The sequence below is a fragment of the Micropterus dolomieu genome, linkage group LG01 (assembly GCF_021292245.1).
Source record: "Micropterus dolomieu isolate WLL.071019.BEF.003 ecotype Adirondacks linkage group LG01, ASM2129224v1, whole genome shotgun sequence".
Classification (NCBI taxonomy): Eukaryota; Metazoa; Chordata; class Actinopteri; order Centrarchiformes; family Centrarchidae; genus Micropterus; species Micropterus dolomieu.
The window spans coordinates 27,348,041-27,374,903 of NC_060150.1; the positions used below are offsets into that span (position 1 = coordinate 27,348,041).

General features: G+C 42.7%; 2 protein-coding genes across 4 annotated transcripts in view; both read right to left on the reverse strand.

The window, feature by feature from the left end:
* LOC123979218 (WD repeat-containing protein 37-like) overlaps positions 1–26,863 on the reverse strand; it is a 1,096,407-nt gene that overhangs the window by 356,263 nt on the left and 713,281 nt on the right. The window lies entirely within an intron of this gene.
* fzd8a (frizzled class receptor 8a) lies at positions 4,418–7,128 on the reverse strand. The gene has a single exon (XM_046063022.1). The coding sequence runs from the start codon at positions 6,739–6,741 to the stop codon at positions 4,996–4,998; it is 1,746 nt and encodes a 581-aa protein (XP_045918978.1). The 5' UTR covers positions 6,742–7,128; the 3' UTR covers positions 4,418–4,995.

Consider the following 26,863-nt stretch of genomic DNA (forward strand, 5'->3'; position numbering starts at 1 on the left):
TCACTTGGCATTTAGTAACATATGGCACACTGATACTGTTTGTACGCCATTGTGCTGTAAGTCGGATGTAGACATAGGAGAAGTAGGATCCCCCTTTTTTGTATTACACTCACCATTTTATCAACATCAGCAGCACTCTCATTGACTGCTTATTGTCTGATTGTTCTGCTCGGTATTCATTTACATGTGACATCACATCCATTTTTGATGCTGAGTGTGGGCACGTTTGTTGGACCAAGGGCTCACCCAACATGACCGTACCCAGAGAGAATCTGGCAAAACACTCAGCGCTTCAGATGAAAGAGGTTCTCCTTTTGTGTACATGTCAGTCAGTCAGTGAAGGACTGAGAGAACACAGAGTTCTGTCGCTGTGTGTGGATGTGTGTGTGTATGTGTGTGTGGAGGTGGGGGGTCCTGGGATTGGAAGAGGCAGCAGGGGTGCACTGTAAGGACTACTAAACCACAGAGGCATTGTTACTGTGCCAACGGGTAGCCAGCCATTTATGCTGATATCTTTGTTAAGCTCAGTCACAGTGCTAAAATCAAGCATTTATTGGTTAATAACTGCGTGACTGACACAACATTAATTTTCCATTTCTTTTTAATTTGACCTCAACCTTCTTGCTAAACGCACATTTTAAATATGCAAACCAAACTGCAGCAGCTTCAATGACGTCCACATCCCTTAGAAACTATAACCATGAAGCCTGAGAGCTGAACCCCACTATTTTCCAACATCTGCCGTCTCAAATGGCCAGCCGGGAATAATGTGCCTGAGCTGGAGGCCAGGAGCTTCAACATTAATCTAAATGGGTCACAGAAACCCGAGGTCACTGTTATGCTTTATGCATGGGAGAATATGCCCATGGAAACTCTGGGGTTTTAGTGCTATTGTTCATCTTCCACGTACAAATGTAATTTGGAAAATAAAGAGAAATCAGGAAACCTAATGCAGGTCCACAAAACATATGTTGGTTTTACACAGAGGTTTGCACATTTTATTCTTAATGTCATTGTGAAGTCATACCTTTGTAACTTGTCACCCAAATTAAAAGTGCTAAATATGGTCTGATAGTTGTCTGTAATAATCTTTAATAGAAAAAAAATGAATGCACCTCACAAAAGGCTGTCCACAGCTGCAACATCTCCTCTAATGCTACAAAAAACAACCTTCTCCCAGGTGTATCATAAAGATAGTATTAAAAAGCATGACCTGCCTATCACCCCTGCACTCTCCTCTGTGTCTGCCTTTCATCAAACGCCGCCATTAATATTTGATAGGCAACCATGTCAGAATGTTCCTCCTGGCCCCACAAATGAGGCTTTAACACTGATATACAGAGAGCGATCAGAAAAGAAGACAATTCAATCAGAGCAGCTGCACGGAACATCGTCTCCTGGATTCATGCAAGGGCTGATGGATTTATTTGTTACCAGATTTCTATGCGGGGGTTACATGTCTGCACAAGCATAGCCCATTGATACCACCTATTGCTGTTTGTGTGCTTGTTATGGGCCACAGGTGGCAGTTGAGAACAAGCCCTGACAAGATCAGATAAGGGGCATGTCCATAAATTATGTCCTAGTAAAAATAAACCATAATAATAAACCACCAACTCAGACTTGACCTGGACTATTACCAGTTAGCACCCAGCCATTCCCATGGCCCTGTCCTGTCTGTGTGAAGGTTCTCTTAATGACACTCTCATACTTTCTCCTGTAAAGTGCACCGAATAGGTTCAGTGACCTCTGTGGAGGAGCCGTAGTTGCCAGCTAATTACAATGTCTGCATAACGGCCATGCAGGGGCATGCAGCTTTAGGTGCCTAAACAGTTGGTTTGTGGAGCCAGGTAGTTTGGTATGGGGGGAAGATGTGTCCGTGTAATGTGTCTAGTGTGTGTCTTCAGCAGTGAATTCTTAAGAATGGTCCTGAACTTTGACTTATGTATCAAAAAATTTGAAAAAGTAAGACTTTGTATTAAGAAGCTAAAAGTAACTTTTAGTGAAGCGTGATTCTTCAGTTCCGACGAAGAAGTGTCTACCTAAAATTCCCTCCATCAACCACTGAATCAGCCAGCAGCTTGGATCATATTTCCCTTATGGTGAAATTAACAATATGTGCCTTTTGGAATATTATTCTTAAAAATATTACATTTGTTAGATGTGTACTAATTTAAATACTCATCTACAGAGGCCCTATTATTCTTTTGTTATGTAAATCAAGTACAAGTTCAACTGATTCTGTTTTTCCAAAGCACAGGACTCAACCTGAAAATGACCGTAACTAACCATTATTTTCATCGATCGATTTAATCTGCAGATTATTTTTCCAATTAATCGTTTCATCTACGAAATGTCAAACAATTGTAAAAAAAATGCCCGTCACAACTTCTCACCACGCCGGTTGACATTTTTGCAATCTGGTTTTGTCTGACCAAAAGTCCAACCTCCCCCAGAAATATTAAAAGTAATAAAAGCAGCAAACGCTCACATCTGAGAAACTGAAACAAGAGCGTGTTTGTCATTTTTTCACTATTTTTTTTCTTGAGTTATGGTTGAAATGATCAATAGATTATCAAAATAGTTGGCAATTATTTTCTGAGAAATGAATGATCAATTAATCAGCTAATCGTTTCAGCCCTGAAAACTATGCATAACCATAAAAAGTTGACTGACAAAGTTTATACATTTAGAATCACTTTCATTTGCCATTCCTATGGCTTTGTTATTCACTGTCTTGTCTCTCACTTTCAAAAATTGAACTCTTGCATTTCACTGCATATAGAATGAACTTTAAATTCTATTATTGATAACAATGTGTTTAGTGTGAACATCAGGAAGAATCCCACATGGGATTGTTTTTATGCCGAATGCATCATCTCATGAACATTTTCATGTTGTACATGAGTACTGGGCGAGATCTTGTATCTGTAAACGCTAACGTTAAGTTTCTCACTTCTTGTTAATTCTAAGATAAAAAGCAAAAGTACATCATATTTAGAATTTTAACATCTGTGTGCTCTAAACTCAAGTGTGAAGGCATGTGCAGCGCTGCTTTTACCACTAGGTGGGGCTGCACTTTAATGTCACTGCTAAGAGCCTGGCAATTGCTGGCGCTTGGGACTGCACACTGACTGATTGAGGTTTTTGAGGCAAACACCACAAAAACAAGCTGCAAGACTGAAAGCTACCCTGACTATTTGATGGCAGTATAACAGCAAATGATTCAGAGCATGAACTCCTTACCAAACAGAGGGGCAGTGCCGTGTTTAAAATTTCAGAAGCAATTTCAAACTTGCAGCTAAACATAACATGATTAAAACTCCCAAACTTGACCTTTAGTAACTTCACACAAACACTAAAAGCTACACAGAAGTGTTGATGAGCTGCGAGGAAGCTAAAGGCTCTTTTGATCTTAAGAAAAGTACATTTTTTCTGTGACTTCCATCTTCATTGCTTGGTGTCTGCTGACAGCACTGATGCAAGATTTATGTGGCTGCTTTACACTCCCAACAGATGCACATCTGCACTACACTGTAAAGAAGCTTTTGGGGTTTACATCTACCATCAGAGTGTAAAGGAATAACACAGGAACAAAGCAGTCACTACAAAGCCCACTGTCACCATTGACCAGCAAATCAGTCCAGGCATTTCTACGCTGGGTTACAGTGTATCATCTTATGCCAGCGCATTGGGTTAATTGGGACTAAACCAGATACATTTGTTGCAGAAATGCCTCCATTAGGGGCCCCTAAGATGTGAGATCATGTGAACAGACCACCTGTGGGGCTTTCATTGCTATTTCAATATCATTCACGTCAAGGCCCCTGCACTCGCTGACACAGCTTGAGCTCAGGCAGAAGATGTTTCAATTCAGGCGCAGCGAAAAAACCAAACACAAGACGCAGGGGCTCTGGCAGGTTTGAGCTCTGACAAACCCAGAAAGGCGAGGGGTTCCAAAATGCTCTTTCAATTGTAGGACGCCCATCAAAGCATCCAAATGGGGACGTTTAGGGGGAACCTTGGCACATCAGACAGACACTCCTAATACACACCACCTTTTATTCTCGGCTGTTAAAAAAAGAAAGATCAAAGTTTCTGCAGATGAAAAGGGCCTGTTCCCTGCATTTATACCCCCATTCACCCACTCCCTCTTTTACTAAATTAAGAAAGCGGGCTTCGGGCAGGCATGTGAAGAGGACTTTCTTAACAATTATGGAGATGCTCCAACTCAACCTCTGCCTCTAATTACCGGTCTCTGATGGTTAAAAGGGGGCTTCCTTTTTAGCCGGGACTCTCAAAAGCTTGACACCCTCAACACGGTGACCACAAGGAGCCACAAAATATGCCCGCACGGGCCTGGAAAAACACAACAGCCACCTTTTGCATGGGAAAGCACTGCAAAGTTACACAGGTGTTGAGATTTATCAAATGTTTTATTGTCAAAATAAAGGTCATATTTGCTTTCTCACAAAAAGAGACATCTACACTTTGTACAAATTTACAATAGCTTATAAAGTGTTTCTTTTATACACAAATGTACACTTTTTACATAACCTTTATATAAATACATTTGAAATTACAAAAAGAATGACCCGTAAAAATACTTGGGCACTATTAAGGCTTAATTTAAACCCATCTTTGATGTGATTGGATTATACAATGTTATCTGGCACTATGTAAATAAAATGGCAATAAAACCCCAAATGCTCTTTGTATGAAGCTAGTTAGGAACCAGACTGTCTCTGTCTACAACAAGTAATGCCCAGTTTGCTAAAAGCCTCCATCTGTACCTCTAATACATATAAACAGGGAGGTATTAACCTGTGTGAATGCTTCATCCAGCTCTCCCCACAGAGGTGTGTGTGGATGTTTGGGAGACACATCAGCAGCAGGTCATTACTATGCAAATTGCTTAAGACAGGGAGTGATGGGTTATCTGCTAAACAATTAGCAGTCCTCATAAGCTGCTTCCCCCCCCCCCACCCCCCCCATTCAAACCTGGGACAATGGCATCTGCTTGGGGCAAGACACGGAGCTGGCCGTGCCTGACCTCCACGTTAGTCCGGTGCTCACGTCGCTGTACATGGAGCCGCTGGTGCCTTTACTGCCCCAGCAGCACCTGGTGCAGAAAGTCCTCCAGGAGTCCAGAGTTTTACCGGACCAGATCCACACTCCGGACGTGATGCCCACCAGAAGGCACATAAAGTACTTTAACATAAAAACGGCATAGTCCGGGCTCCTGCGGTCCCCCTCTAATAAACAGTTGGAGCAGTTGTGTGTGATCTCCCAGCTTTGCCTGTTGTGCTGCTCATAAAAGTAACATGCGACTATGATAGTGGCTGGCACCGTGTAGAGCACCGTGAAGATGCCTATTCTGATCATGAGCTTCTCTAGTTTGTCAGTCTTGGTGCCACCTTGTTTGATGACGCTGCGGATCCTGAACAGGGACACAAATCCAGCAAGGAGGAACATAGTGCCTATAAATAAATAGATCACCAAAGGGGCAAGAACGAAGCCCCGTAGGTTGTCCAGGTTCTGGTTCCCCACGTAGCAGATGCCAGCCACTGAGTCCCCGTCAACGGAGCTCAGCGCCAGGACCGCGATAGACTTCATGCTGGGAATGAGCCAGGCGGCCAGGTGGAAGTACTGGGAGTAGCTGGCGATCGCCTCGTTTCCCCACTTCATCCCGGCTGCGAGGAACCAGGTCAGAGACAGGATGACCCACCAGATTGAGCTGGCCATGCCGAAAAAGTAAATAAGGAGAAAGACCACGGTGCAGAGCGCGGGGCCGGTGGTCTCGTAGTGGATGTGCTCCAGGTCGAACTCCCGGTTGCACGCCACTTTTTCGTGTCCCGCGATCAGTCTGACAATGTAACCGATTGACACAAACATGTAACAAGCTGAGAGGAAGATGATGGGTCTCTCTGGGTACTTGAACCGCTCCATGTCGATGAGGAAAGTAGCGACGGTGGCAAAAGTTGACACGAAGCACAACACGGACCAAAGTCCTATCCAAAAGGCGGTGAATGCTCTCTCGTCGTGCGTAAAATAGGGGTTGTGGCACGGCATGGCGCAGTTGGTGATCTGTCCCGTTTTGACACGGTTATAGAGCGGGTGACGGTCCGTGTTCACCGGCACCATGGGCTCCAAACACTTGCACCCCGGCTCACATGCGGTGGCAGGCGGCTTGTATTTTCCCGGCGCGCCGGGTCGGCCAGACTTGTTTTTAGATGGATTGTAACCCTTACCGGGATGGTTGGTGGGTTTGGAGAGGACAGGGGAGACTGTGGTGGAGTCGGTTCTGTTGTAGTCCATGCACAGAGTGTCTGGGTTGCCTTGCACCGGCAGCAAGTCACACTTCATCCTGTCCGGCCAGGGGAAGCCGTACTGCCTCATGAGAGGCGCACAGCCGGCCCGGGCTCTCTCACACACGCTCCGGCACGGCGGGAGAGGTTTTTTATAGTCCTCCAGGCAGATCGGGGTGTACATGCTGCACAAGAAGAACTTCAGGTCCGGTGAACACTGAATCTCAACCAGAGGCCAGAACTGGTGCACCTCCAGTCCTGCCTCGTCCTGCGTGTCGTGATTAAACTGGTTAGGCATGTAGGTGTAGTTGTAGCCGATCCCCTTACACAGGGGTACGGCTATCTCCTGGCAGGTGATCTCCTTGGCCGTGGTGCAGCTGGATCGGGGCAGGAGAGCGAGTGAGAGGAGCAGGTAAATCCCAAGCAGATCCATCCCTCCGGAGCGTCGTGTCCCCCTCTTCTGCTCTGGTACCAACAGCAATAAATCCTCTCAGTCGTCTGCTTTTGCCTCTGGTCCGGTTAGAGGTTGCGCAGCGAGCCCATCTCGCTTCTCTCAGGATCTTGCACGGAGTTGCAAGCAATGTGCAAGCCGTGTTTACTTTCAGCTGTGGAGGAGGAGGAGAGAAATCAGCCTTCAGGGCGGGGGGCAGCAGTCAAGATGGCTGAGAGGAGAATCCACCTTCTTCTTTCAGTATCCACAGACAATCTGTTATTACAAAACTCAAGTGCTGCTGTCCGATCTCTGCAAACGGGAAATGTGGGCCTTCTTTCTTTCTTCAAAACACAGCGACTACATTCAGTCGGCTCGTCCCACCTTAGTCCCGGTTCCCATACAAATCAACGGCTGGGAGACGAAGCGGTGCCAATATATACCAGAGCCTGGCTGGCTACACCCCCGGAGCCGCTCCTCCAATCACAGAACGGAAGGGGTGGTGCTTTCCGGCTGTCAATCAAAGTTTTTCACCTAAATGTTTTGTTAGCAAATGATGATAGTAGTTTTGCCAGTGTCTGTGGCACCGGGAGGCAGGATGGAGGTGTGGGTGAGATGTAGAAAACGATGTCGCCTCCAGCCGACGATGACCACAAATCAAACAACCCCATATTGAAACAACAGCACTGCTTTTATTCATTTGTTAAGGCTAAAGGTGGTCTTGAATAAACCCTCTTCCCCCAAACCTCTTTCATATAGCGAAAGTATAATTTTAAACATTATAATCATAATAATATAAAGTAATTCAAAATACGACATGAAGCACGCCATGCGCACTGGTAGTAGGAATAATAATCTACTGTTTCATAATATATAATATGGCTCAGTGACTGAACTTTCTGTTCACTGATAGCTAGTGAAACGAGAATGGTGACACACCGGGCAGAGCGAGGGTGCGTCTAGCTCCAGATTATTGTTTATGTGTGTGTTTGTTTGTGTGTGTGTAGGCTGTGTGTGTGTGCGTGTGTGTGTGTGTGTGTGTGTGTGAGAGAGAGAGAGAGAGAGAGAGAGAGAGAGAGAGAGAGAGAGAGAGAGAGAGAGAGAGGCCAGTTTGGTAAATTGGCTAATTTGCGCATGATAAGACTACCCAGGGAGCTGTCTGTCCTTGTGAAAAGCTGTTTTATTTTTTAAATGAGGTGCTAATGTTTCGTTTAACGCTTGCATAGAGCTCCGCGGGAGGCGTAATTGCGCGAGGCAAAGACCAAGCAGCACAGCAAGGAGACAGTGGCAGAGCAGCTTTAACATGCTTACAGTGTGTCTGGCAGTTATTTGACGCAATCTTATTGCTGTAACTGGTGTTTTTTTTAAATGTCTGATATTATCCTATAATTTCTGTAAAGAATGTGTCTTTATTAACCTCATGACATTCTTATCTTCTTATCTTCTGTGGCACGCACACACACACACACACACACAGAGGAGGCTACTTCTAAAATATGGCTTCAGATGCTTAAAATGACACTCAGCAGTACATTTATACAGACATACTTATGGACATGTGCTTGCTTTTGCAGTGGTGGAAAGTAAAAAAAAAGTACATTTACTCAATTACTTTACTTAAATGGACTTATGAGGTACTTGTTCTTGATTTGAAATTATCAATTTTATTGTATTTTATACTTCTACTCCACTATATTTCAGAGGGCAATATAATACATTTCACTGCACTATATTTATCCAATAGCTAGGGTTATACAGCTTAGTATTATTATTAGTTTTATTGTTGATACTTGTTGATTACTTGTGCAAATATATGTTTCTGACACTACCTCCTTTTATTCAGGTAAGATTTTGCAGGCAGGACATTTTGTGTATGTATTTTTGTAGTGTGGTATTTAACTAATGCCCCTTTTAAAATAATACTGTGTGCTTTCATACACAAACTAAGCACAATAATAATTAATGTTGGTATTTTACCTCAGAGTGTGAACTTAGAATGAGGGACTAACAGTTTCATTTCACAGAAATATTGTCGTCTGTGATGTTAAAAAGTAGTTTTTACAGACCTAAAACACTCTTATAACTTATAAAGGATGTATAATTGATATTTTATCATTGTGAGTATCATTATCATCATTATTACAGACTCTTCAAGGACGCAAAACCATGCAGAGTCTGGTAAAATGAGGCCGACCATGTGATCTTCACATCTGTTCGAAACTCGATATTCATTTCACCAACAAGAGGGAAGTATTTTTGAATAGACATTTTGTGCTCCACTGTGCACGCAATTGCCCGTACACACACACACACACACACACACACACACACACACACACACACACACGCACACACACACACACACACACACAGTTCCTGCAGAGTTTGGGTGCTAGGAGGCCAATGTGTGGTCATACAGTGTTAAAAAAAGCATCTTCCTTCCAGTTTCCCATCCATGCATAATGCAACACTGTGTGCATGAGCCGGGGTGTGGTGGTGCTGGGCTTTAAGTTTAGTAGTATTGTGTTTGGAATGGAGCCAGTTCTTTATCATGTGTGGCAACTTTTTTACAACCCCGACCCACTGAATGTATAAAATAACCCAGAGTGAGCTGAGCATCAGGAGACTGATTAAGTGACTCACCGGGGTGAGATAACAAGGAAGGAGCTCTGTTAATGGCTGTTTGCTCTTGATTAGGAAACAAGACTTCAGTTAGGCAGTGCTGTGGAGTTATGTGACTGTGTGCACATGTTGGGTGGTGTGGTGTTTTCTCAATAATAAACCCCAGGTATTTTCGAGATGTGTGAAAAAGGACACATGATAAAAAGGGAGTGAGAATAAGGTGCTGATCACGTTGTGGGAGAGTGATAGAGGAAGCAGAGGGAGGATGGAAGAGGGCAAGAGAGGGCGTCGAGTCTGTTCGGTGCAGAGATAATGATTTACTCTAAGGAAATCCACTCATCTCCTGTTTGCAACACAGAGCTGCACGCTTTGGGAAAATATCTCCCCAGACTAAAGCCTTAAAGGAACACTCCAATGACCAATGAATAAAACCCAGAATCACATCGAGATCCAAAGTTAATTTTTTCATTTTAAATCCCCATTCTGTCTGTCAGAATCAAGTGCTCCTGCTGAAGGAAGGCAGCCCATCAAGTGTGACTGCGTGCCAGATCCTGGGTTTACCTCGGAGATGGTGAGACAGAGATATGCTAATGCACCTTTATCTTGTAAAGGAAAGCTTCGAGGAGATTTAGCCAATCTAGTGGACACAATTCCAAGAGCCTCGGTGGCATTTAGCGGGCTCGCGCTAACCCGGGGCTGCTTGTTAAGACTTCATTAGCTGTGTTTGCTCAGGCCTCTTCTCTCCAAAGAGGTGGAGGAGGGCTCCCCAGGCTCCAGCTTCAGCCCCACTATAGACACTCCATATGGGGCTTGTTTGCTCACGGCTGGCCTGGTAATCACTTTCAGGTGGAGCTAGAGGAGACAGAGCAAGGCTGAGGGGATTTTGGGGAGAGCTCGAGAGCTGGAAACCTTCCCCCTAAGCCCCAGCCCCCGCCGGCAACCTCTATGGTACTCCTGAGGTGACAGAGCATGGAGCGTGTACCCTGTGAATTAGCTCACCTAGGGCCCATTACCTTAACAAACACAGCCAGCCCCTCCAATCAGCCTACTGCTGGGAGGACAGGCGGCCTCTGTAAATCCACCCTTACAGCCACGACCCCTCTCTGTGAGACCAGGAAGGACTTGTGTGTGTGTTTGCATGTAGAGTAAAAAATATAAGTGAAAGAATCAAGTCGTGTCTTGAAGCAACACAAGGCAGCTTTCATGATGACAAGCTACATGCACACATTGCACTCACGTTCACCCTACAAATAAGTGATGCTTCATACTAAAAGACACAAAAGGGATAAGAGAGGCCAAAGACTTAAAAGTATCCAGAACTGAAATCCTCCAAATCTCCTTTTAGTGGTAAAATTTGATGTGTTGCAATCCTTCATTATTAAAGGTTCAGTTCACCCAAATACCATACATGCATATTTTCTCATTAACTCTAGAGGCGCCTCCCCATGCAGATAGCTTGGGATTTATTTGCCCATGTTGTGAGATTTCCATCTCTGAGATTTCTGCTTCCAAACCACAGACCTTGACAAGGAACTACTTTCTACCGAATAAATAGCCTACTTCATAACGAAGTCTGTGGATTAACAGGAACACTGATATTAGAAGATGTTGCTGTTGCTGTTGCATTATTTAATGCTGTGAATACCGCAAACAAACTTCGGAACCACTTTCTAAACTTGTTAACTAGTTGCAGGAAATGATTTGTAAGTCATTTTCTGGTGGTCTATAGATCATTTATAAGTCATTAACAACAAAAACAACTTGGGTTACCAGGTTGTAAACAATTCCTGTGAATGATTGGACTGTTTGATCACTCCATGTATTAACATTTACAACAGCACACTCAATGAATTAAAAAGTTTCATCAATAACATTTTATCATTAATAGCTGCAGACTAGATTAGAAAGCGAGAAACCTGTGAGCATTTATTAATAGCTGAACATTTTGTCACTGTCCAAATCAAACCATGTGTCTCTACTTTCTTCTACTTACTACAACTTACCGAACCATTAAAAAACCCCACTGAATGATCTAGAAAATGCAATGTCGCAGAGCTAAAAACTTGTGCATGGGTTTCACAAAATAGAAAGGTTAAACTCTATCCAACGGGACTTTTGACAACTTTTTCTTTTTTAAAAAATTTATTTCTGTGAATCAACCCTGATTAAAAAACACTGCATTGTTTGTCTAAATGCCATGCTTGGTGCAGCTTTTAATCCTGTGAGAATATTTAGTTTAAAACTGGCCGCTTATTCGTTTCACATAAACAGTGGAACTGAATATAAGTTGCTAAGCAGCAACGTTACATAATGTCACAAACATCTGGAGTTGTGAGTTACACCTAAGAGCTTGAGAAAAGCAGATCCACTTTTTTGCTCACTAATTAAAAAACAACACTGCCTTCATGAGGAGAATCATTCTCCTGCAGCCAAAATTACTGACTGCCATCCCTGAGCCAAGTGTGTGTGATTGTTTGGAGTTTTCAGCCATCCGATGCCACAAGAATCTGGCCAGCCAGCAGAGGTCTGCTTTTGGCTGCTACGATGCCTGCTACTTGACACTCTCGTCAGATTTATCTCTCCTCTTGTAAAACAGCACGAAACTTGTTCTCTCCATCCAGAAAGGTAAGCCCACAGAGATTTCTCCTACTCAGGAAATACACACACACACACACACACACACACACACACACACACACACACTATCTCATATAATAGCGGGAGCTGATTTTTTTAACCCCTGCATGTAACCAGAGACGAGGCCTGAGCGGCTGGTATGACACATGGACGGCACTTAAGCAGGTAGACTTGCCATCTGGGTTCAACACATGGGGTGGAACACTTGTCTTTGAAACCTGAAGGCGGTGATTTCATTTTTGTGCTCTGCTGTTGTTGTTGTTGCAGCACTCAGCGGTGGGATGCTGTGTAAGGGTCGGCCTGGTTGCTTCAGTGCTGATTCTGACCAGGCTGGGGGGGGTCAAAGGTCACAAGGGGTCTGCATTCATTTCCATAGGGAGGGAAGCGAGTCCTGCTAATGAACTCATCTCATTACTATTCATGAAGTCTTTGAATACATCGTATTCCACCCAGACCTGTGCTCCTTTAACCTAATGTCAACTGCTAAAAGCTAAAAATCCCTTGTTTAGATCTTGCATTGTCAGCTAGGACTCTTGGGATGTCTGTTCAGTTCTAAGAACTGTGATTTGTTGGGAGATTTTTCTAGTGTGGTGTAAGCTGTAGAGCAATTCTGAGCTGTGTCTCTATCTTTGATTCACTGGTGAGGCTATGATTCAAATACAGGGGTTGTTATGCATTTCATCCATAATATAGTTTAGACAAAATGGTTGTGTACTGTACTGTGTTTGTGTACTCCAGTACCTCCATAAAACCTGTCAAGTTTGAGAATGGGGTCATAGTAAAAAAATGTATATTACTATATAAACAAAACCACAACATACGAGTACAGTAGTAACAGACGTGCAGTATGCCAAACTTTGGGTTAAAGGGCAATTGGGGTATTTTTCAACCTGGGTAATCTACTTTAGATGTGGCCAATCTTTCTTTTTTTTTTACTACTAGTTCTATAGTACACCCACGTCAACAGCCTAAATCAACAGCATGTGTAGATAAACAGGCAGCTTGTCTGATTATTCAGCAGGTTGCCCTGGAATAGATCTCTATGCAGTTAGCTACTATAGCTAATCTCATGATGCTGACAACAGGCGCTGGTTTTACAAGATATGTGTAAGACTGGTCTATTGGAGTTAAGACAGGCGTGGTTTTGGTCTTGGGCCACACTAATTTGAGTTAGACTGAGTTGTATTTTCATTGTAACAATCAGTTTTAGTTTGTGTTTCCTTTAGAGACAGTGCCTCATTTCTCGCTAGATTCATCAAGTAAAATGTCCATATGAATGTTAAAATCAATGACGCATTTCACTGTGGTTGGATTATATGATTACACGTGACAAATACACTTGATTGGCTGAAATCTTCCTCATGGTTTGGATTTAGCAGTCTGAAGCTGTAGCTCATTTGATCTTGTGTGAAACTTGAGTGTCAAACTGTTTGACATTTTGGGAAATACACTCATTGCTTTCTTTCTTGATGAGAGTCAGATAAGAAGATTGATGCCACTCACATGTCTGTTATATAAATATAAAGCTACGGCCAGCAGCCATTTAGCTTAGCTTAGCATAACGACTGGAAACAGGGTGAACCAGCTAGCTTCCAGGTTGAACCAGCTAAACAAATGAGATATTATGTGCACCCTGTAAAACCAGCAGGATTGTTTAACCTTTAACCAGAGCTAGGCTAGCTAGCTGCTTCTAAGCTACGCTAATGGGTTGCTGTATGTAGCTTTAAATTTAATGGACGGTTATGGGAATAGTATTGATCTTCTTATCTAACTTTCTCTAAGAAAGCGATAAAGCGTATTTCCCAAAATTTTAAACTATTCCTTTAATTAATTTAGATAATTAGAATTAATGGTAAATTAGTCCTAAATAATACAATAATATCAGAAGTCTGTATATGATAGATATCTCTTTGAAAGCAGCCCAGGAACAAAACGGGAAAAAACAGAACTAGAAATGTCAATGGAAGCGTGTACTGTATATCCTTCATTTTCTGTCCTCACTTATCCTCTCTTTAGCACCGTCTCCCTCCCTACCTCTCGCCCTCTCCGTGTGTGGCGTACTGTGAAACAGATGGCGAGGGCAAGGATGACCGCCAGACAGAAGGAGGGAGAGAGAGTAAAGGCAGAAAACGACAAGGTAGGGAAGTGGGAAACCATATCCAGAGGGTGAGAGACAGAGAAGCAGAGAGGTAGCAGATGTGTAAAACACAAACGACCTTGTGGAGTTTGCGTCTCGTTCTTGGCGGTCTCCGATCAAACCCCCGATCGCGCTCACTGCACACATCAGAGGCTGAGCAGCATCCCTGGTGAGCTGCCCTGGGCATCCTATACTGCTCATTAGCAGTCCGATTAAGACATGTTTATGTATGTAAACATGGCATTATTTACAGTATTAATCTCGCCTTCACACTGGGTTTACATAGACTACTGTCTGATAGACTTGATTTGGGGAGCAGTTCCAGGCATACAGAACATTATTTGAACCTCTTTGGCAAACATCTGCGATGAGACTCTTAGGTGGGTGGTGTTTGTGTAAATGTATGTGAGTGAGGGAAAACTCAAGCTCTCCAAGGACAGATAGTGGAACACAGACACTAGGCCAGGCATTGCCTAACACTGTAATGTCATGTGTACACTGAAACGTGTAGCAAGTCAGCATCAATGAGAAACGAGTGGAGGTGTCTGGGCTCAAATGTTTCTTCTAGACTTTTACTTTTGTGTGCTGTGTGAAGAAATGTAGTAAACATGGCAAGGAAAATACTAATGAATGTGGACCATGGACTTTGATGATCTCCTGCATGTCTACATTGATGTTTATGTTATTATGTAGATTATAGCTATTCTATAGCTACTCTAAAGGGCCTTAGATGAAGAATGGAGCCATTTGTCTCCTGTGGAGGGCAAAATGAAAGATCATGTCTGTGTAGCATATTGTTATACTGAAGAAAATATAGGTACATACATCTTAGTTAGCAGTTAGGTATTTTCTGTTGTCTTTATTTTTCTGTTGGGAGGGGGAGCATTTTCTTTTGGCCAAACCAATCAGGAGTGATCCCACCATCCCGTCATTTTGCTAGGAGCAATTCACTTTTTAAAACATTTTTGACATAGAAACAATATGTTGATTTTAGAGTTATTTCTGTAAGCTTGTACAACTGCGCCGATCTCATCCACCGGTGTTGCCATTTTTCTGTAGCTATGTTTTCACAAATGTAGCTAGGTACTTTCTTACAGTAGCTATGTAGGAAGATGATGTCCCATTCTTTATCTCACCCACTAAACTCTGTCTGGTCAATTGTTTTTCTTACAGAAGGGAACAGACATCAGTGGGTACAACACCAAGCCTGAACAAATCAGAAGTGTGGACAGCGAGTCAGAGGTCTGGAGAAGAGCATCTTACCTAAAGAGTAAAAGGAAAGACCACTCTACACAACCACAGATGGTTAATTGTGAGAATATAGAATCATTTGTGATGCAAATTTAGCTTTCTGAATGCCATATTATGTTAACCTTTGTCCTCTGTGTCCTTTTCCCTCTGCCATTTTGATTACCTCTCAACACATGAAATGCATCCACGCAATTAATGTTGTGTTGTTTCTGTCTGATTTAACGGTTGTACCTTTCCATCCACTCCTGATCTAACAATGTGCAACAGCACAGACAGATAAAAGCTTGCTCCTGACACTCTCTTCCACCTTGAACATTATAGGGGCCTCTACTCCAGCAAACGTTAATTGGATCAATTGAAATAATCTTGTTGCAGAAATGAGGTTAGCGGGCTTGGCTGAACTCCTTTGAGGGAACTTTGTTTTATTGTCACTGATTGCATCAGGCAGGTAAGGCACAGTGTAATAATGCTTCGACTCTAGACTGAGGACGTCTTTATCAATCAATGACACCATTAAGATTGGCATCTCCAGACAATGCAAGTGTGTTTAGTTGGCTGCTACACCAATTGTGCAATCAGGGAGGACAAACATGGGGGTTGTGATTGAATTCTTAGTGAGCTGTTACACTCTTGTGTGACCTGCTAGTTTGCATATTCCAGCTAATTTTGGCTGGTGATTAAGTCTTGTTAATCTGTGTCAGTCTTACATTTGACATACAACCGTTGCCTGATTCACCATTCTCTGATATTCTCATAGGACTAAGCATATGTGGAAAATGTCTGGTATAACTAAAGATGTGTGTTAAGGGGCAGTTTCATGTCATGCAGTCATACCTGGATGCAAAGTTACAGCTGCATGAGCACTGCAGATGTTTTGACAGAGGGAATCTATTATAGTTTGCTAAAGGAAAATGTGTGAAAGACACTCTGGATGAGTCTGAGTACTTTTTAACGTGCCGCAATAGACATGTAAAGGTGAACGAAGCACCATAGGTTGAGGGGAGGGGGCACTGAGGTGGAAGGGAGAGACTCCCCTTTAGCTATGCCGTATGATGTTTGATTGACAGGCTACACGCTAAGCTGTCCTGAGCCCCTGACCTCCTTCTTTTTTCATCTCTCTCTCACTCTTCTGCCTCCTCCTCTATTTTTCTGAGAGGGTCGAAACTTGAGAAGGGCCACGTCCATGGTGGAATGGCTTCAGGCTGCGACCTGCTCTAAGGGGGTGGGGGGTGGCAGGCACTCAGAAACAAAGGCCATTCAGGTAAACCTCTCTGCGCTGGCCTGAGACAGACAGGCTCCCAGTGCAGATAACACTGAGGCTAATGTAATCGCGTTTGCACTGTCGACGCCACCAGACTCAGCCGCAGTGAGTGCTCAGGGTGGGTGAGGTGTTTGAGTTGTTTCAATCAGTGAAAGAAAAGGGAAAACAGACTGACAGGTGAGTAAACACAATGGTCTGAAAGCCCCACTGAACATTCCTGAAATGGCTACGCCAGTGTTGAAAATATTCCATACAAAAGTAGTAATCCTCTTTATGGAGGCTAATCTTGGGCAAATTCAAAACTTACAAACCACATAAGAGGACTTGAAAAGCTCTCCCCACACTCACTCAATCCAGACTGCATTTGTAGACCACACGACTCTCTGCGAGCAATCAATATGCTTTGTGTTTGATTAGTACCTCTCCGCAAAGTGCTGTAGATGGAATGTTGGTGAGTGACTGAGACGTCCACGTTAATTGCAGCAGGAACATTTCAACCTTTCAACCTTACGTCATCTACTAACTGGTCCTCCACTCTTGTTCAGTGATTGAATAGCTACAGCAGATACAACAGACAGAGTCATATTTACAGAGTTGATGACATCAGAGGTTAGTGGTTAGGTCTTTAGGTAGCATGTTCTCCCAGTATTTGTATGCTCTGTACTGGATTTTCTGGTTTCTTCCCACCCCGAAAGACATGAATATCAAGTATTAGGAATACTCCTGCCAGTGCTCTTAAATCAAGGCCTAGGATCTGGAGTTGGTCCATTCCTCTTAAGAAGTTAGGATGGGTCAAATGCAGTGTTTAAATCCCCTTGCAGGGACTAATGAAGGAATAGTCAATTTATCAAAAAAGTGCTGTGTTTACTGCAAGAAATACCGCATTTAACACTTTTTTCCATGCATTTAGGGGAAATCTTCTGCATCGATGTCTGCTTCTTCTGCATCAATTGACGGCAGAAATGTATTTTTATGTAAAGTGAATCACAAATTTTAGGCAGCAGGTGACCATTCAAAATACAAAAAATACAAAAAAATACAAAATGCAGTAAGGCTCTCAGGCATTCTGTGTTGCTTTAAAATATGGTTTCTCATGCAGACCAACTTTTCTTATTTAACATCATCCCCGCTGTGTCAACACACATGTAGGCGTGATTCAGTCTTCTCTCCTCTTCTGTGTCTTTTATTCGGGAAAGTAACCTCTTTCAATGTGCAGGTGGCACCTATGCACATCAATGATAAATGAATTCAACACCTGGGCTTTTCTAGTTTTAGAAAGTTTTCTGCTCAAGTTCAAAATCGATCCCACATATCTGTGCTCTCTGAGATTTTGAGAATAAAGTCGTAATTTAATGAGAATTATATAGATATATATTTTTTAAATCTACCTACCCCTTCAGACTGTCTGTCCGACACAGAACCCCGTTTGATACTGTACTGGATGAAACAAGTGCGCTGCTCTTTATCTGAGGTGGTATACCGAAACTAACTGAAAACACATTATGATCAGGCATAAATCTCACCACAAATGTTAACTTCATCACCTTCGATACGATAAAGTGTAGCTCACAGCCTTCAGTGGGAAACATCCTGGAGTAGTGAGACAGTCCCAAACAGAGCAAAGGTGTCTCTGAGCGAGGGGGACGGAGACACAGCAGCGACAAAGGTGAGAGGAAAGACACCACACTGCAGTCCAAACTTTTTACAGTTCTGAATAACTGTAGACTGCAAGGAAATACTAAAACATGCGCACATGACTCAAAGCAACCTATTCTAATCTTCATTCTTGAAATCTCAGATGATTATTATTTTCAACAGTTGCCCTAATACTCTGTTGTAGTTGACAGACTACAACTCTACCTTTTGGTTTATGTTACTCTCCCACTTATTTGCAACTGACTGTTTGTGTGCCAAATACATTAACCAGACAATGACGGACAACAGTGGTATATTTACATTTTTTGAGCAAAATTAATGCTGAGGACAATTCAGTAGTCGCTGGATATTGGTAGGGATATGCTCTTCCACTATGTAGACTATTACTCCTCTACCCTATCCACCTAAACTGAAATAGCAAAAGGAAATTGCTTCTACTTCAAAATTGCTGCAGTGTGTGTGTGTGTGTGTGTCAGAAGTGGATAAAGTGTGAGAGGACTTTAGAAAGGTCTCTCCCTCGTTTGTGGCTGCAGATCCTGTGTTGGCTCCGAGCATTAACGCTCAGTTCCCACATGGACTAGACTCCAGAGCCCACTGTCCCATCTCAAAGGTTCTTTAAAGTGTCACCGTGGACCATTAGCATAGAGTGGGCTGCTCACCCCAGGCACTATATTTTAGCCTTCCCACAAAGCCACAGTGATGAAATGTTATCTGTAGCTAAGCTGTAGGTTTGAATCTGCGTCTGCCTCTCCTCTCCTCTCCCCTCCCCCCTCCTCCTCATTTCTCTGAGCAGGTTTCACTCTTGTGCCTGTCATTCTTCTGCCTTTTGTATCTGTGGGCCTTTTTGCTATTGAATGCTGCTTTCTCTCCCACCCCCACCCCTCTCCTTTCCTTCTCCCTTGTCCTCCCCTGCTCTCCCTCACTCCCTCATTCACTCTAGGGCCTAATTATGAGATAGCTTCGAATAAATACATGTATTTTTTTTCTCCTGCGAGGGGGGGAAAAAACCTTGTGCTCCACTTTTTTTTTGACAGTAGGTTGAATTCTAGACTCAAGGAGTTTAGAATTGCTGCTGCTAGATTGAAGCGGTCGCTAGGATGGGAGATTTCCTGGGTGCAGTAATTGTGTCTCATTAATTCTTACTGTAATGCTGGGTAGCTAAACAGGCTACGCAATTAGGGGGCTGAGCCCTGAATAGGCTGGCTAATCAGGGGACAAAAGCTGCAGCTCAGAGGCCATTAGGCCTGGAGGAAGTGCTTCCATTGTAAGGAGTGGACTATGATGCCTTCATCTTCCTCCAATCCGGGTGGGGAAGAAACCTTGAGGGGGTTCTTCCACTTTAAACCTTTACTGCTCAATTCATAATAATGTGGCTGGAATACCTTCAGCTTTTAGCACAAACAAAGGTTGTATCCTGCTTGGGATTATGCAAGATCAACAGTGGATTTCCTGACCGAAACTAAACCAAACTTCTAATAATTTTTTCCCACACCTTGTCGGGCCTTCTAGACTGTTGGGTGCAGAAGCTGGAATCAGTCAGTTAGGATCTCGATAAGGTGCTAAAATGCCCTGTTTTTATGATAATATCCTGAGTGGCTGCTCTCAGAGACGTCAAGTACACCCAGAGACATGTTCTTCTCTGTCGTCCCTCCTCCACCTCCACTTCCTCCTCCTCCTCCTCCTGTTCAGTATGTGCCCCAGCAGCCCATACGCTCCTCAAAACTGTCGACTCAGGAGTCTACAAGACCTTTCTGCCATCCGGGAAGGGTGGAGGAAGGAAGAGAATAGAAGATCCTAACATTATCTATCCCCTTGCCTTTTTTTCTTCTCCTTTCTCCCCCTCTCCCCTCTGCAAGCTTTATCTTTCATCCCTATTAATCACATCGTCAGGCAGCCTAGACGGAGAATAAATGAACTCTCCTGGTCATTAAAATTAAGCATTGAATTATTGACATGCAATTAGCCTGGCTTTTTTGTAGGGGAGACACTGAAAAATTTCTCCCCACGGCAAGAGTGGAGAAATAATGTGACTGCTGCAGTCATCAGAACCCCCCCCCCAAAAAAACTGGGAAAGTGTGGAAAAATATTATAACATGCCAGAAAATTCTAACTTGGAAAATCCTATTTATCACATAATAAGAGCACTAAGCCCGGTTCCATCTCATTTAGCTGAGTTTTATTCCCATAAGGAGTGGTGTCTTGCGCTCGTTATCTGCTTCGTTATGGAGAGGCTCCTGCTGCCGCCTCTGGATTATACTGTGGATTATGTTAATGTTGCAGAGACACGTGGACACACTAACATTTAGGAGATCCCTGCTGTACGTTCCGATGTGCTAAACTTGTTTATCTGTTTTCATTTACCATTATGCAGATTCATATCCATTATTATAATAAGCGAATAGATCCCTAACTCGTAATACTCTATCACTCAAAATGCAACAGCAAGTTGAAGTAGGAAAAAAAACCAACAATATTTTTGAGGAGATGCGCCTACATATTTTCTTTTCACAGTCACTTCCAATTACAGTGACAATTGCCTTGGTAATTTTATGAATAGCAAGAAACACTTACTGTGCTTGTTAGTCAAATACGCATTCTGCATCCTTTTCATAGCAGCAGAGCAGGAGTTTGACAAGCTGTTTACGCTAAGCCTGAGTAAATCAAATTCTGAGTTTGCCTTCCCTCCCCAGTAATCTCATTTTGTTTACCGCTAACGCTAAGTACATTAGCATCTGCAAGGCCTGTCTGTATTTACTCTTTTTACCCCTACTGTACTGGCTCTCAGCCAAACAGAGACTAATGTTGCGAAATGAGGGTAACCAGCTGTATATTCATGAACAACTCGCTCCTAATCTGACACTGAGGCAGGGATCCAGAGCAGGCAGAGCTGCAGTCGCGAGTATAAACTGACAGAAGATATAGTTTTTGCTTGAGTAAATGGAGATATTAACTGCTTTCAAAGTAATATTTTCTCCCCCTCCTCTCAGGTGTTTATATGGGAAAGTGAGGCATGACAGGAAGGGAAATAGCAAGCCTCACTCTCAGGAAACCAAAGGATACACAGTAGGAAGTAATGGTTTAGGTTAGATCATTCCAGAGCAGTTTAGCAACTCAGGGTTTACATAGGAAGTAAGGGTAATTTGAACTTTTAAGTAAGGAGGAAGTGACATCAGGGTCAACAATTGTCAGGTTTCCAAGCCTCTGTAGTATCTCCTCTCCTGGCCTTTCGGACTGAATGGGACCAGTATCAGGTCTCACCTGTTGTATGTGTCCTCCTGTTTGTCCACAGTTCCAGGATCTGACCACGACCAAGGTTCCCATAACCTACAACCTGCCCTCCACACCTCATTAGGCAGCCACATCACGGTTGAACACCGGCCTGGGTGGCAAACAGATGCTGCGTTTACACTGTGGCCTAATGAATAGCCAAACCACACTTTCAGTATTCCATCTATGTCAAACTGTGAATAATATTTAGCCCAGCAAAACCAAACAAATGGCAGTTAAAAGGTTTTGTAGACAGTATGAGGAAATGATCTGCTGCTTATCCACTTCTTTATTTTCACAGAACCAGAGCGTGTTGACAAGCATATTAAAAAATCATTTTGCCAGATTTTGACGTGCAAGCAGTCTTCACCTTCACAATGGAACATAAAAGTCAGGAAAACATCCAGTGGCCTACAGCTAAAATACATGTATGGTCATATGGGTGGTTAATTAACAAATGCTAGCATGCTAATATGCTAAACTAAGATGGTGAATACCGGCTAATACCTGCTAGCATTGTCAGTGTGAATTGTTTGACTGCCAGTGCAAATAAATGATTCACAGGGGTGGTAACGAAGTGCTTCATTTGACACTGCAGACATGACCTCTTGTCTTGCTAATGTTGCTGCCCAGTATGAACAGATTTCACCTTTCTACAGTCCAACAATCTATAGTGCCCTGTGTTCATTGAGTGTTTGAGAGAAATTTTCCATAACACATCCTGCATTGCTCTTTTCAGAAGGTTGCTAAAAAAAATAAAAAATGCTGATTCCAGAGTACAAACATAATTTCAGCTATTCTATCCTTCCAATTAAAGGCAGAAAATAGTTATTTTCACTGTTGTTAAAAATCTTTATCAGCAATTTCCTCACAGTTACAGAGCATTCCCAGTAGTTTCAAGTGGTTTTACATTAGTCATTAGTTGAATTAAAGCAGTGTCTTCTTAATGCATTGGTATTTACACATGTTCGTACAGCTCACATGTTCTCAAGCAATGAAAGCTTGGATAGGATTTCAGCACTTCATGGCTGTGCTTGATTTATTCCCATTTTACGAGGATCAAACACAGTCTCACAGTAGTTGCCTTTCCAGGCTCATTGAGCCTGCTGCAGCACTGAGAAGTTTTAGAGATGGGAATATTTTGGCCCTGTGGCAATGCAATCTCTATATCCCAATGTAATTATCAGGATAAGACATTCTCCCTCCGTGGAGAAGGCCAAAGTCCCTGCCGTGGTACGTGGAGATTTGGTTTGATTGAAAAGTCTGTGATGAATGGAACGTCCTGGCGGGCTCCAGGGCATCTGCAGTTCATGCATTAAGCCTCCATGTCCACATACAATAGTTGCTAAATGCATTACTATTTTCTCTTTCTCTGAATTACTGCTGCATATTTTGAGAAGGAGTAGAGAGAAAGTTTGACACAATTGCCACAAAAGTGTCCTGAAAAATGTCTAATAAAATCAAATGTGTAGTGAATTTTGAAAAGGAATAACTCTAACATTAATTGCGGAGCTTTCGATTTCTCTCCAGCCACTTGAATCCTTCCTGCCTGTGTTACCTGCTTGTCAGTTGCTGCCTCCTATGGCAGCATACTATGGTGTCTCACAAACATTTGTAAAAACAAAACATCTAACCAGGGAGGGATAGTGTCACGCGCAAGGTCAATAGAATATCTTCTGGTTCACTGGGCACTGGGGTCACACACCTACACACCCACGTACACATGCCACACACACGCACGCACACACACACACACACAAACACACACACACACACACACACACACACACAAAAGCACACACACACACACACACACACACACACACACACACACACACACACACACATATTAAGAGCTGACATCCCACAAAACAGCAACTGACAGCTTATTGATAAATGCTGTAATTTAACTATTGCAGCATAACACACATTATTTGAATCGTGCAACATGTCCATTTGGACATTTGATTAATTTTTAAATTCTTTGCTTTCATGTTTCGTCCTGATTCTATATGCCAGAGAACACACCACTGAATACTCTGCTCAGCTGGTTAAAAATTAATAGGATTGTCAATGCCTGAGCATTGTGTTACCTTTTAACCATGCGCTTTGTTAAATATTCAATCTCAGGAAAGCAAACATTACATTCCTTTACCTTTAGTTGTGTCTTTGCCTTGGTTGTGTCTTGTTGCTTCCTGGCTTCCCTCTTTTCTTTCTCTCTTTCTCTCCTTTTGACTCTGATGCCCAGGCGTCTGCTTAATTGGAATTTCTGTTGAGCTTTTCTGAGTGTGAAACAACAGAGCCTCACACCTCAAATACAGTATTTATTCATTATTTTGCACACAGTTGTCTGACAGCAGGAAACCTTATTAGCCAAGCTAATTTAAGGGGTGACTAGCAATGCAATTAGGTCTAATTGGAGGCTGATGGAACAGCCTTCAGAGGTAACCAGCACTGACTCTTGCCACTGCTGCATCCTCACACCCCTGGACGCCTTCCTACTCCGTGCATGGACATCACTGCCGCCTTGCCGAGTTCTGGGTCGTGAGTCAAACTTCTGCTATCACTTAATAATGAAATTGTTACATTATACGGCGCAACAATGGAGATCTATTCATGGTGATGCGGCAGAGCAGAGTGGGCTGTGAGAGGAGGCAGAGGCTAATTCAGCGAGGCCCTCTCACAAAGACTGGGACAATGTCCCCAGTGCAGAGTTGTTGTCTCGGGGTCGAGACCACCCCAGCAAACCTTCACTCACTCACACACAATGGACACTGGTGGCCTTTTGGTTGACACTTTAAAAACAGGACCATAGACTGAAATTCACACTATGGAATGTGCTAAACACATGTCAAAAAAAGTGACAAGTGGAGCTTCAGTGATTCTGGTTTTTTTCAGTGTGTCTCTTCAGGAGCTAGAACTGCTATGAGATTCTGTCAGCAGGTGTGATGATTACTTTGCACAAACTGTGCTCCATTTGACATTATTATCAACATATAAAGTAAAGGTGTTGTTTTGGAAATCGTACCTATTCCCATAAAACTCGTCACATGCAAATTATATTTAGCATCTCATTGAACAAACAGTCTTCTAGTTTGCATCTCCTACTGCAATATAATGATGTGTGCTCGTCTATTAGTGCTTTTGTGTACTCTGCGTACGTCTTTATGACTGTGGGAACCACTTTGTACTTCTGAAACTCACTTGCCAACATTTAAGTGCTGCTGTCGTAAACCACTCGAGTTAACTTGCTGCTTTAAAAATGTCAAAGTCTCAAACTCAAGTAAAATTTGCTTGTTAAAATAAAATATTTGTCAACGCAATCACCAGAAGGTTCCTTTAGTATCTGATCTGTAGCATTCGATCATATTAAATCATATTCCCCAACAGATTGAGCTTGCCCAGTTGTCAACTTACCCTTTTACTTCCCGCCCATGTTAGTTTAAAAGTTGAGAATGAAAGTTCATTCTTGACCTTGAAGACAAGAGTCAACAAAATAATCTCAACACAAGGCCCATTTCGTTGCTGTTCTAGAGCTTTTAAACGTATAACACATTATTCCTCAGAATTGATGAATATTTTCAATCTCTATTTTCAAGTCAATGTGGACGACAACTCCTGAAGTAATACGTAAATTGGGGCAAACCGCTGAGGGGGATATAATGGAAGGCTCCAGAAAAGCTACTAAATGGACATGGTGGTGGTAAAATTGTTTTGTCATCTACTGTTCTCAAGGTCAGTGATCTTTCACTGAATTGATTAGATATCATTTCACGTAAAAATCTCACTGGCAAAGGCAGGATATCCAGGTGTCCAGCAGGTTTAAGAATCGCTGCGTCCAGACAGAGACCTTTGTGACATAACATGCCTCCTAACTTCCCTCATTTCCTGTCATCTCTCTAATGCAAGCAAACATCCCCGGAAAAAAGCAAAAACACAAAATGGAAGGGATGGCTGCATGTAGGCTATGTCCAAAATTAATTATATTACTCATGTAATCATACTTTGAATCTCTTCATACACACATCTATTGTTGATCTGCACTCATATAACTCCTGACACCAAAGTACGTGTTCCTTTCCTTGTCACAAATGTCTCGATATATCTTTAGCTATCACTTTTCACCTAGGCAGAGGTAATGGAACTTGACTATTCACTCTGAAATAACTGGACGATTCCACAAATCTATATGGATTAGGAACAAAAGCAGATTAAAATGGCTTTCTGTATGAGACCAGTGTCAGGTAGCATGGGAAATACACACCAGTAGCACATATGAGCTTGCTAATGTTTCCTCTTCAGGGGAATCTAGTGAGTATATGTGTGTGTGTGTGTGTGTGTGTGTGTGAGATCAAGAAGCAATTGAGTGGGGGTATCCCCTTATCTGATTGGCCACTGGCTGAGTTTGGAACATGATGCAAGTAAACACAGGCTCCCTTTGAAATACCTAATGCACCATTTGCAATTCTAAACATCTCAGTTTACATTTACTCACTGCAACCTGGACACACGTGAGTGTGTGTGTGTGTGTGTAGAGTCAAAATCAGTTTAACTAAAGTTTAATCAGGATCTTGTGGCCTTCAAACCACAGTGTAGAAAAAAGACGGATACGTGAGAGGAGAGAAAGACAGACACAGGATCTTTGCAGAAATATGTTTAAAGAACTGTCATCATAATTCACCTCAGCATTTGAATTGACAGGAAGCTGTAAAGTGTCGAGTAAATTCTCTGAGCAGAACCATGAATCAAAAAGAGCTGTTGTATTAAGGTCTTGCTGAATTTTACAACACTGAGGGTGGACACCTGTCATTGGCTAAGTATAGCTCTAACCTAGGAATAGTTCACCTGTGGCAAGTCCCTTACAGAATGATATAAGGGAGGATAGGAATGTGAAAACCTTTTTTACTATAATGGATTTTTTTATAGCTTACTTCTCTGTTTTTGAGAAATAGAACTTGTTGTTTTTTGGGTTCTAACTCCCACTGATGTGTAGTATAATGAACCATTGCCCAGCTAGCACATCACAACTTATCATGATTAGTGGAACAGGAATAGAGGCGTTAGCAATTTAGATTCATTAAAATGGCTTCTGGGAATGCAATTACCAATGCAAACAGTCGTCGGACCGGGCTCATTGGAATTCCTGCCATATAGACACTGGCGGCTCCTTCTCACTTCGGCAAGGCAGATAGCAGACAGACAAGCTGTCAGAATTGCTATCGTCGGGACTTCATCTCGTTAATTTGGTAGATGGGCGCGGGTATTTGCCCTGTGGAAAACTAAACACACACGCA

Bases quoted from the DNA above. Each gene is read 5' to 3' on its own strand.
- fzd8a (XM_046063022.1), bottom strand. From the start codon at position 6,741: ATGGATCTGCTTGGGATTTACCTGCTCCTCTCACTCGCTCTCCTGCCC.